We start from the raw sequence: 12,643 nt of genomic DNA on the forward strand, positions 1-12,643 counted from the left end.
ATCATGCTAAGCAGACCTTAATTCTAATGTTGTGGTGGCGGCACAATAACTTTGTGAATATTACATAAAATTGTTAGGTTAACCATCCAGTATAATGCATTTTCTCAAAAGCATTGTTACCCAGCTGTTGTCACTAATTTTGCCATTACCAACATAGTTCAGTGAATCAGTCTTTCTTAAAATAACTTCAGGTCTAATTTCTGTAATGTGTTATTAATTAGCAGTATTTCTTAGTGAAAAGGTTATACATGTCAGGCGCTTTTTCTAGTGATGAGATGTTGCAATTAAATGTAATTCAAGTTCGGATCGAGTGATATTTCTCAGTCACTCTCTCCTCATCTGTCTATTCATGCTTAAGTAGTTGATGCATACATTTCTATCTCTAGCTCTTGTTGATGCACACAAAACACTCTTAAACATATAGTCAGGCCAAAAAAAAAAATTACACACCAGCAAATATCTCAGTTATGTCTGGACCTATACAGAATCAATGACAAATAAACCATGCAGTGAATAACTCTCTCGCTCTCTCCCTCTTTGCCAGAGACCCTCCATCCTGACTGGTAAAAAAAGCTGCTATCAGTCTGATCTGATGGGAGAGAGGGGAGTGAAAATGGCATTTCTGTCAATTACTTGAGATGGCACCCGTTCAATAACCCCCCTCTCCCTCTGCTTCTGTGTGTGTGTGTGTGTGTGTCAGGAGCGTGATGAAGAACGGCGCAGGCAGCTGCGAGAGAGAGCCAGGCAGCTGATAGCGGAGGCTCGATCTGGAGTAAAGATGGCTGAACTGCCTCTCTATACTGACTCCACCTCTATAGCCTGTAGTGCAGCTGGGAACAACTTAAAAGGAAGGTCAAAGACAGCTGGAGGTGAGTGCAGGGGGGCTTTTATAGGCCGAACACACACATACACGGATAATGCATAAACGCATACATACATGCATGCACATTTTCTCATAAGCATGCGAACGCACACGCAAATCTACATGCGTTCACTTTGAAATACCACAGACATAAGCTCTGTTCCAAAACAAAAATCAGCCTTTATAAATAAGGTAATTCCATAATACATTGTATCATGCTTGTTGGGAGATGGTATGAAGCAAGAGAATGTTGCTTATAATTCATTCAGAGCCTAAAAGCATGGGCTGTTTCACCCAATGTGTGCAATTTTCCCAATGTTTTGTGTGTGCTATGTACATTTTGAGGCTTAAAAGCAAAGACGGAATCTCAAAATCAAGTCATGAAAATTAAACGTACATTTTAATATGGACAGTCACGGAATTTGTCAGAGTTGGCATAAATGAATCAAATATATTTTTTATATATATATATATATATATATATATATATATATATATATATATATATATATATATATATATAGATGTGTGTATATATATAGATGTGTGTATATATAAACTTTGTTTTATTTTTGTTTTATTAATTTTAATACTTCAACTTTACTTATTTCACTTAACGTTTTTAGGTTTTTTAATCCAAATTGTATTTCAGCTTTATTTCAATTTACTAAAATAATTTTTCATAGTTTTAGCTTACAGTAACACTAAACTGAATTTTGCGAAATATGATGGCAATGCCAAACACTGATTTAGAAGCTGAATATGCACTTGCTTTCTGTTTTCTGTCTTGGCTCCCCTAAGAACATTGTTCACAAAATGTATAGAACATTAAGGCCAAGTACTAGAGTTTGGCTTCTGAGATTTTTAATTTGTTCATGAAGCTTCATTGTGTGCGTGTGTGTGTGTATCCATTAAGAGCAGTATGTGCGTGTATGTATGTGTGTGTGTCCATTAGTGGCTTTCAGCCCTTAAAAAGCGATTTTGTTGCTCACTTCATAATGGCAACCGACATGTCTGCTTTCAAGGCCCAAAGGAGCATTACATTAAGAAACACACCAACACACCCACACACTCTGAACTCTAATTTGAGGTGTTCACAGAGGGCTTCACTTCCATTTGTTCAGCCAGTCGCTTCCCACATAATCCTTCGGAAATACATCATGAAAACTCTGATGATAGCCAAAGTTGCCCTGTGCCCTAACACGCACACATACACACCAGTCCACACAGCCCAAATCATCATCACTGTCATTATAACACACACCCATGCCAGGTAATCAGTATCTCATTGTCCATGGAGGACTCCTATAGACCGCGTCTCCTTCAGCTCGGCTTTCCCGCCGTGTCCTGTGTTATCATCAGCCACCATTTCTCCTTTTATTTCACATTACAGGACAATGAGACGACACGTTACTGTAGCCCTAACCGCTGGGAGGCCCGTGTGGAAACAGTGGGGCATTAGCATAGCGGGCAGCTGTGGCGTGTTATTAAACGTGTTTACGCCAAGGGGTGTAAGCGTTGTGGCTAGCCACTGCGTATAATTAAATGTGCGCGTGCACGCCGAGCGAGAGTGGTGTTAGCGGCGCGTCAAGGTTTTGTTTAATACGTGAGGTGTTAACATAGCGGGCTAGCCGCTGTGCCTAATTCTGTGCCGGCTCATGTCCGTGTGTACCATTTCAAAGCTCAAGGGGAGATACAATATTCCTCTCCTTTTATCTCTTTCATCTCGCACACTTTGACGCCCTCCATTTTCTCTTCATCCTCTCCCTGTCCGACTAATAGTGTTCCTTCCTCTGCAATCACGCGTTTACCGTGGCTCAGAAACGCTGCAGAACACCTCTCGCGGTGCACAGAGACAGACAAGCCCATGTATTGACAGAGCGAAGGGAAAAAAGGGTCGGAGGGAGAGGAAGAAAGACAATGTTTAAAAACATTGGAAAAAAACAGTTTATATGGCCTTTTGGGCTGTTGAACTCTGCTAATTGTAGAACTCATTAAAAATCAAGTTGAAGGGAAATGCTATAGGCTTGATGCACAAGGCCTATCGTGCAGAACGCATAATCCCACCAACACAAACACAAACACTCAACTCTAATTCTAAGAGAGCTCGAGCTGAGTAGAGCAAAACATTCACCAGCAAAACTTTTACCAACTCCAGCAGCACTTGTTCTGTTAATTAGCTTAGCACTGCCCAGTGTATGTGTTACAGTATCAATGAAATATATATATTTTTTAAAGCATCGGGTAGAAAGGGATAAAACCATACAGTCTCTTTCTTTTGCTCTTTTTTTTTTTTTACTGGTTGTTGGGGTATTTTTTAGGGACATCATGTGGCATTTTCCTATAGGGCTACATGAGTAATCAAAATAAAACTGAAACGCAATTTTCAAATTGCGAAGGGTATGATTTAATTACATTATTACATGCAGTCTGTGTTCTTGGTTCTTTTAATTTTGAAGATTTTGGCTCATATTTAACAAAAACAACAAATCTCAACAAATTGGAATACTTCATGAGACCAATAGGGAAAAAAAAATTGGGGTGAATTGTTGGCCTTCTGGAAAGTATGTTTATTTACTGTACATGTAACTCAATACTTGGTAGGGGCTCCTTTTGCTTTAATTACTGCCACAATTCGGTGTGGCATGGAGGTGATCAGTTTGTGGCACTGCTGAGGTGGTATGGAAGCCCAGGTTTCTTTGACAGTGGCCTTCAGCTCAACTGCATTTTTTGGTCTCTTGTTTCTCATTTTCCTCTTGACAATACTTCATAGATTCTTTATGGGGTTCAGGTCTGGTGAGTGCTGGCCAGTCAAGCACACCAACACCATGGTCATTTAACCAACTTTTGGTGCCTTTGGCAGTGTGGGCAGTTGCCAAATCCTGCTGGAAAATGAAATCAGCATCTTCAAAAAGCTGGTCAGCAGATGGAAGCATGAATTGCTCCAAAATTTCTTGGTAAACTTGGTAAAAAAAAAAAAACACAATTGTCCAACACCAGCAGATGATATTACACCCCAAATCATCACAGACTGTGGAAACTTAACACTAGACTTCAATCAACTTGGGCTATGAGCTTCTCCATTCTTCCTCCAGACTCTAGGACTTGTTTCCAAATGAAATGCAAAACTTGCTCTCATCTGAAAAGAGGACATTGGACCACTGGGCAACAGTCCAGTTCTTCTTCTCCTTAGCCCAGTTATGCCACCTTCGACATTGTCTGTGGTTCAGGAGTGGCTTAACAAGAGGAATAAGACAACTGTAGCCAAATTAATTTACACATCTGTGTGTGGTGGCTCTTGATTCCTTGACCCAAGCCTCAGTCCATTCCATGTGATGTTCACCCAAATTCTTGAATCGATTTTGCTTGACAATCCTCATAAGGCTGTGGTTCTCTCGGTTGGTTGTGCATCTTTTTCAACACTATTTCCTTCTAATCAACTTTCTGTTAATATGCTTGGATACAGCACTCTGTGAACAGCCAGTCTCTTTGGCAATGAATGTTTGTGGCTTACCCTCCTTGTGAAGGGCGCCAATGATTGTCACTGGACAACTGTCAGATCAGCAGTCTTCCCCATGATTGTGTAGCCTAGTGAACCAAACTGAGAGACCATTTTGAAGGCTCAGGAAACATTTGCAGGTGTTTTGAGTTGATTAGCTGATTGGCATGTTCATATTCTAATTTGTTGAGATAGTGAATTGGTGGGTTTTTGTTAAATGTGAGCCAAAATAATCACAATTAAAAGAACCAAAGACTTAAACTACTTCAGTATGTGTGCACTGAATTTATTTAATACACAAGTTTCATAATTTGAGTTGAATTACTGAAATAAATTAACTTTTCCACTACATTCTAATTTATTGAGATGCACCTGTAGACCTTAATCAGGTTAGACTTCATATTTAATTTAACACTGATAAAAATGAGACCGTGAGGGATAGACGACATGCACTGTATGAAAGTCATGTATCATGCAGTTGTTGGGTTTTGAAACTGAAAATTTTTGTCTGAAAATGAAGAAATTAAATGGTATGAAAAATTCATTTCTAGTTGTAATTTTACGGTCGTGCTGCACAATAAAATAATTACATTGTTGTTTTTTTTTGTTTTTTTTTGTTTTTAAAATACATTATTTGTTATTTTACATTGAAATATTACAATAGTAATGTTTCTTAGTTTAATATTTTGGTAACACTTTAGAATAGGGAACATATTTTAACTGTTAACTAAGCATTTCCCTGAACAAACTCCTAATTATTTGCTTATTAATAGTTATTAAGGTACAGTAGTTGCAAAGTTTAGCTATGGGGTACGTTTATAAGTACTAATAAACACCCAATATGCTATTAATATGCAAGCTAAATATGCAATATATAATAGTGAGAATTGATCCTTAAAATGAAGTGTTAGCAATATTTTGAATAATAATAATAATAGTCATATTAATTGTTGTTGTTATTATTATTAATTTATAGTCATATTGTAAACACAAGATTTTGAGACAAATTGTGCAGCTGTACAAATAAGCACAGCAAAACCAGTGGCTGGTTGCATAAACTGCGTAGACTAGTCTAGAAAGTTACTAAAACCTTTTTTTTTCCTTTAAGACTGGTCATAATTTTTTTTTAAGTCTGTTAGATAAAAATGTAGTTTGATCTAATTTGAATATGAGAAGTTAGACTGATCACTTGGTTAGCTGCTGTTTACTCAAACTAGTTCTTAAGACAGTGTGTTGTTTATGCAACCATAGCACAATATTTTTAATATTCATCACAAAAATTTTAATTAGGCCCTTTTTCCCTCTTTTTGTCTCTTATTTAAGTTCGAACTGCCACGTGTGTGTGCGGCTCTGCTCTGGTTACCATATAACTGAATGAGATCGATGTGTTTGGATTGAGTGTGTATTGTCAAGGGCTCTGTGGGATTCAGATCTGTGGATGCGGAAGAGGAACTCTGGAGGAGATTTTGCCGTCAAGGCCAAATCTGCCATGCAACACACACACATATAAAGCTCAGCTCTCTGCCAGACACTCTCAGCCATCTGCCTGATTTCTCTCAGCTCAAACACACACACCCCAATGTGACAGCAGCAAACTTTTTTGTTAAGGAAATACTGTCTTAATGGTTCTAAACAAATGCTTTTCTGACTCTTCACTTGCATGCAAAGTTTCCTTTCCCGCTGGAATACTGAACTAACACTCCACGCTTCACTAACCTCCTCTTCTCTCTTTTTTTGGGGTGTGCCTGTTTGTTTGTTTGTTTGTTTGCTGGCAGACGTGGTGGATGGGATGAGTGTGGAGGGTGAGGATGAGGAGATCAGGAGTGATACTAAGGCAGCAGCAGCAGCGGCGTCTCATGCTGATGATGTCACTCATACTAACCCCGAGGAGGAACTGTCGTCTTCATGTCTAATGGAGGATGATTTTACTAACTCTGCTAGTGACCTGGCCGCTCTGGGTAACCCAACACTGCATGTTCTCTGCCCGTGTGTGAATGTGTGTGCACGCAACACTACATACCTAAGTTTGAGCAGTAGTGTGCAGTGATTAATCTGTGCGTAACTACTTTTTTTGTAGGGCTTAATTTAGTAGGGCTGCATAATTAATCTGAATCAAACCAAAATTGGTTTAATGTGACTATCAAATACATGCAGTGCATGTTTCATAGTAAAATGGTGCACACCAGCTGCTCAGGATGCAGTGTTGTCTGTGTCTTTGAGTGGCTCAGTTCACAATAAATGCATTGGATTGCCTATAACATTTTGGGAATATATGGACCAAAAATCTTCCTAAACTTTTAATGGGAAGTGCATAAGGGCTTATGCAATATTGTTATTGCAATTTTACAGCTATACTATAATTTTAAAATGAAATAATGCAATTGCAATTAAATTACAGTAGTATTATTTCTTTGATATTAATAAGTGTTTTAAATCCGAAATATTGCAATAAAAAAAGTAAAAAAATAATAATAAATTGCGCAGACCTATAATTTTGTATTTCTTTCTTGTCACATTATTTCCTATTTTAAACACCTTCTAGAATTCATTTATCTTTTAATTCAATTAAACATTAAGAACAAAATTAGGTTTCTTTAAGAGAGGTTTGTACCTGTTAAGAAATTTGTTTGTCTGAGATTTAATTTTTTTTATATATATAATTTGTATTTATTTTTATTGATGTGTTTAATGTGTTGTGCCTTAGTTTAATTAAAAAGTACTTGAACATATTCTCAAGACAAACACATTTATATCTGCCAAAGAGATGTGAAGTTGTTAATAATTAGCTTTTTGTCTTTCTAAGGAAGTCTTATGAAATATCTGGAGGAAACCTGAATTATTCTTTCTCTTTTGTTTACTTCTGTGTAGTATCTACATTGTTTCTTTGTTTGGTTTGTGTTGTTGTCTGTTATTGTGAAAAGGAGGTCTATGTATTATTACACAGAATTCTTTTGATGAAAGAATCTCTTAATGAAATGAGTTTTTTTTTATCACATTTCAGCTCTCAAAGAGTGGCACAGTTGGACCTTTTTTAGTGATTAACAGTTTTACTGATTCTCAGGCGAATTTCATAATAGATGGTAACTCTGTACAGAATCAACATTTTGCCCATTGACAAACCCATCCCAAACTAGTCCCTAAATATGGCTTTAAAGGTCACAGATTGGCTATGATTAAATACAATTAAAAACTCCTTAAGAATATAATGAGAAAACTAAGTAAATGAAATAAAATGAATAAATAAAATAGATTCTGCTTCCAAGACATTTTTTCGAATGCAGCCACTCTAGTTAGTTCTACCCATTCCTGAAAGTAAGGAACATCCTCTGATTTCCATGTGAATTATATGTCTGTCAATCAGTGGTTTGGACCCAGGATTTTGTGTCTACAGTTGGACTTTTTAAGTTTTGTTATTGTTTCTAACAACAAAATGGACTGCCGGGGAAAAAACCTTACCGATCCAAACACAAAAGATCATATAGATACCCATCACGGTGCACACTTTAATTAGATTGAGGATGTGGTTCTTGTGTTTGGGAGAACTGTTGGGCAATGCACACACACCTGCACCTTTATCCAGGTTGTGCTGAGGCCTGATAAATGACTCCTGTGGTGTTTTTTTAGGGAGAGAGAGGGATGCTGGGAGACGAGAACAGGACCCACATGAAAAGCTTCCTCACCTCACTTTCATCTGTAGCCCAGATGAGAGAAAGAGTGTGAGAGAGAGAGAGAGAGAGAGAGAGGGCAAGGCTAAACCTGCTAGTGAAAGGTTATTGGAGACGATAGACTTGGAGTATATAAAGGCAGACATAAAAAAAAGACCAACACTTTTGAAAGACAGGTTTGCATATAACCTGTAAATTATAAGGCATTGTTCATTAAAAGAGAAAGAGACGTTATGTTCAAGTAATCACAAGCACTGTTCCCTCAAAGCATGTTTGGCTGCTCATCTGACATTGTTCCCTCACTGATGTTAAAAAGAAAACAGATGGGGAAGAGATAGAGCTTGTTGAATAAGAGCTAAATTAATGGTAGGAGTTTAAAGTGGAGTCTATCCGAGTGTCCATTGATTTTTTTTTCCTTTTCTCCAGTATGCAGCTGAAGCTGTGAGAAATCTTGTGTGGTGGAAATATACAGCACTGATTAATTCCCAAGAGGGTTAATTCACAAACAGTACAGTACAAACTTCATTGTGGCACATACACAGTCTCATGAAGAGCATGCAATATTTGTTTTCTTTTTTTGTGGTCTCAACAAAGCAAGTTTTAGGTTTTTTTTTTTTTATTTCTTTTTTTAGAGAACAACTAAAAAAAGTAATAATAATAATGTTCTTTAAACATTACTAATGATAATATTTATTACTATTTTTATCATATTTGAAATAGTAATAAATTATAATATATTTATTATTATATATAATGTTAAATTAGTAAATAACGTAATTTTTTACTTAATCTGTAAATAAATAATAAATTATGAATTATGAATGTCAAATTATTAACTACTGTACAATCTCAGTAGAGGTCTTTTAATTCACATGAGGTGTATATGAATGTCAGGGGAGACATTCAGGTGTGTCAAGCTCTCAGCATCTTGCTATCTCTCGTGTGTGTGTGTGTGAGAGAGAAAGCTTGAGAGGGCCGGTTTGCTTAAGGGCAAACATTGTCATGTCCTCTGCTTATCTGTGTCTTGGAGACGAGTGGCCTAGTGCATATAACTCTTCCTTTCTCTCGCTCTCTTTAGGTGTGATGAACAGCAGGCATGTGGACCTGAAGCTCAAGAAGCTCACAGAGATCCGGCCACAGGGTGGCAGCTCTCCTTCATCTTCATCATCTTCCTCATCGCTGACGGCATCCAGCACTTCACCCCTCAGCCCTGAATCAGGCGGCATGCAGGTAGCCACATTTACAAACACCGTCTCTAACCGTCTCTAACTGTGTCTTTACAGTTATTAATCCTCACACTTACAGATTTATTGTGAACAAACTAAATCATAATTATTAAACATTGCTGAGTAACACATTCCACACTTCTTTATTGCTGATTGTGTGGCTTGTAGCTTAAAATACCTACATTTTAGGATAGAATAAGCAAAAACTCCCATAGTTCTACATTGAAGTAAGGACCCAAGGCATATTTAGAGACCAGAATATCACGTGGCTTGTAAACAGCCGCCCAGAATACTTTAGTAAAGCTCTAACAACAACATGACTCTCACAAAAAAGCCTTTTGCATGAAATGCAAAAATATACCCATCTAAACATTCCAAAAGGAGATTTGGAAGTTTTATTTGTATTTGTTGTTGTTGTTATCAACAATAACAACATTGGTGTCCCTCTCCCCTCCATCCTGGACGTTTTCCTTACACGATGCTCCAGAAAAGCCAATAGTATGGTACTACCATCAGCTCCTACCATCAGAGCACCTTGGTCCTGTGAGGCACGCCATTTCATTCCACTGTATGTCCCACATGTAGCAGAAAGCTCGACTTGACTTGACTTGATGTTTTGGTTGTTTAACAATATGAAATGATTTGCTTGGATCTATCATTTCCGTGGGTGAGGTAAAAAGCTTTCTCTTATTATTCATCTGAGGAACATCGTGTGTTTATATATATATTAAGCCAGAACACATGAACGAGTCAGAACGACATTATAGTAATTACCTCATGTCACACCTGACCTTTTCTGACAGAGTAAAGAGCTTTGGAAGCACCGACAGCAGCGTGTGGCTCGTGACGCTGACATGCATTTGATTGATTTGCCGTGTTTATTAAAAACCAGCGTTGTGTGTGTAGGAACATGCATACCTGTGTACCGCTGACTGCTTGTTGTTTATATGTACGTGTGTGTATGCGATGACCTCCTATCTGGCTGTTGTATTCAGAGCCCCCAGGTGGTGAATGCAGGGCATGTTCAGAGATGCTGGTGACTACCTTCCTGCACCTGTTCGCCCCTCTCTCCCTCTCTCTCTCTTTCTCTCTGCTGACAGAGGGGATTTCCTGTGAGCAGATGTTAGCAGGGTATCTGCACAATAACTGCAGTGATGTGTTTGTTTGGGTCGACAGGCCTCACTCAGTGCACTGCAGCAGGTGTGAAATGATTGGCTGAGATTTCCCAAGGCCTAGCCACAGATAGGTTAGATTCCAGAGACTGATTTACAAACCTGATGAAGATGATGCAAAACCGTTGCTCAAAAAGCAATTGATTTGGGTCAGAGAAGAATAATATCGATCCAACTATATTATTGGTATTGATGAAATAATAATAGCATAATCTGTACATGCAATTCAATAATTTTTTTGTTTAATTCATGAAAACCTTTGAGAGAGAACATTTTTTTTATTGAAAACTGCTATGACAAAACATTAGTTTTCTGCATTTTCTTTCACATACAGTTATTTTTGAAAGTTTGAGGTCAGTTCATTTAATTAATGTCTTTGTAAAGTCTCTTACTCTCACTAAGGCTCCATTTATTTGATTTAAAAAAATGCAGTAAAAACAGTAGTATTATGATATGTTATTATAATTGAAAATAACTTGTTTCTTTTAATGTTTATTTATAATGTAATTTATTCCTGTGGTGGCAAAGCTGAATTTTAGGCATAAGTGTCACATGATGAAGAACTCATGATGATGAACTGCTGGTCTGGTGCTTAAGAAACATGTATGTCTTATTGTCAATGTTGGAAACAGTCGTGCTGCTTTAATATTTTAGTTTAAACCTTAATAGTTTTTTTTTCTCTCAGTAGTTTTTGCTGAATAGAAAGTTCAAAAGAACAGCATTTATCTGAAATATTAATCTTTTGTAATATTATAAATGTCTTTAACTTTTGATCAGTTTAATTCATCCTTGCTAAAAAAAAATTTTTATGTATATGAATTTTTTAAAGAAGAGAAAATGTAGCTGACCACAAACTTTTGAATGGTGTATTTTTTTTACACCGCTCCATCCCCGGAGGATTCTCCCATCCCCATCTTTATCCCTGAGGCTGCAGTAGAACCGTCCTGGACAGAATACCCCCAGCACACACATTGCAGTCCCCCAGTGCTGCCGGTTGTGTCTCATTAGCAATTGTCTCTATGCACTGTGAGCCTGCTGCCGTGGTGGCACACGATAACCGCCTGCAATGAGCAGCAGACCGCAACATTAGTCACGCATCCCAGAAACATTCACACACCTCTGCCAAAATAATACCCAGCACCACAGTAATGATCGGGACGATAACAGATTAAAAAGCGCAGATCGTGATGTGAGGATAGCTCTGATATCTGCCCCAGCCAGGGGGACCGAGGGGCCGTGGGGGCAGGTGTTTCAAGGAAGGGGTTGTTAGCGAAGGTTGGAGGCCTCTGGTCCTCCGGGAAACGAGGATTCTAGCGGGGCTTTGGGTTTGAATCCTGTTTGTTTTCTTTGGACTTTAACATGAGAGGAATCAGACGGGGTTAAAGGGCTTTGTTGAGCTGTCTCTAGAGATCCAGGCTGTTGAATGTGTCATTTTAACATGTAACACGCTCATGCCTTTGGTTTTTGTCATTAACCACTTACAAAGGTGGATTTAAGGTGAAATTCTTTTTCACCCCCAGATGTTGCCAACGAATGTTTATGTGGGTTGTGATGTATTGCTCACTTCCTCCACACTGTTTCCAAAAAAATGTGTACATACAATGATTTGAATAGACCTGTTTTATGAGAAGCATGCTTTTTCATTTCTTACTGCAAACTGATTGTTTTTTTATGCGTGTTTGGGGGGGGGGGTGTTTTCTAAAATTCTTCTAGAGCACTTTGCTATCTCGTTTGTTAATATTAATGCATTAACTAACAAACTAAAACATTAACAACAATAATCAATATATTTTACAGCATTTATTAACCTTTCTTAATGTTCTCAGTAAAATGTTGAGATTAATATTAATAAAGGCAGTAGAAGTATTGTTCATTTGTTCATGTTGATATTTCTTTATCATATATGCTTTTAGGCCCCACGTCATATTTATAACTGTGCTTAAATTAAAATGAATCTTTTGATGCAGTGCACTTATTGTGTACTGTACATACTTGTTTTAACGTGCTTATAGGCTATACTTTTTTAAAAACAGCATGTAATTAAATCTGTAATTAATTCTGTAAATACATAATAATTACACTGTTGAGTAATCCCTTACACTTGAACACACTGTTAAACATACCCATACCACCAAACCTGTCCCTAAACTTTCCCCTATTCCACCTGAATAGCAGCAAAAGTGCTTTGCAATACAGTATAAACAAAATAATTAAGTAAT

General features: G+C 37.6%; 1 protein-coding gene across 3 annotated transcripts in view; it reads left to right on the forward strand.

The window, feature by feature from the left end:
• Positions 1-570: 570 nt before the first annotated feature.
• Positions 571-12,643, forward strand: part of LOC113117478 (EH domain-binding protein 1-like) — a 41,462-nt gene continuing 29,389 nt past the window's right edge. Inside the window, exons 1-3 of one of the 3 annotated variants that reach the window (XM_026286188.1) lie at positions 571-869; positions 6,137-6,319; positions 9,105-9,256. In XM_026286188.1, coding sequence (XP_026141973.1) covers positions 779-869; positions 6,137-6,319; positions 9,105-9,256 — 426 coding nt within the window. In that variant the 5' untranslated portion in view covers positions 571-778. The remainder of the gene's footprint in view (positions 870-6,136; positions 6,320-9,104; positions 9,257-12,643) is intronic. The other 2 variants (XM_026286189.1, XM_026286190.1) reach the window with 2 other exon arrangements.

This window comes from Carassius auratus, chromosome 17 (genome assembly GCF_003368295.1).
Source record: "Carassius auratus strain Wakin chromosome 17, ASM336829v1, whole genome shotgun sequence".
In the NCBI taxonomy this organism is placed as follows: Eukaryota; Metazoa; Chordata; class Actinopteri; order Cypriniformes; family Cyprinidae; genus Carassius; species Carassius auratus.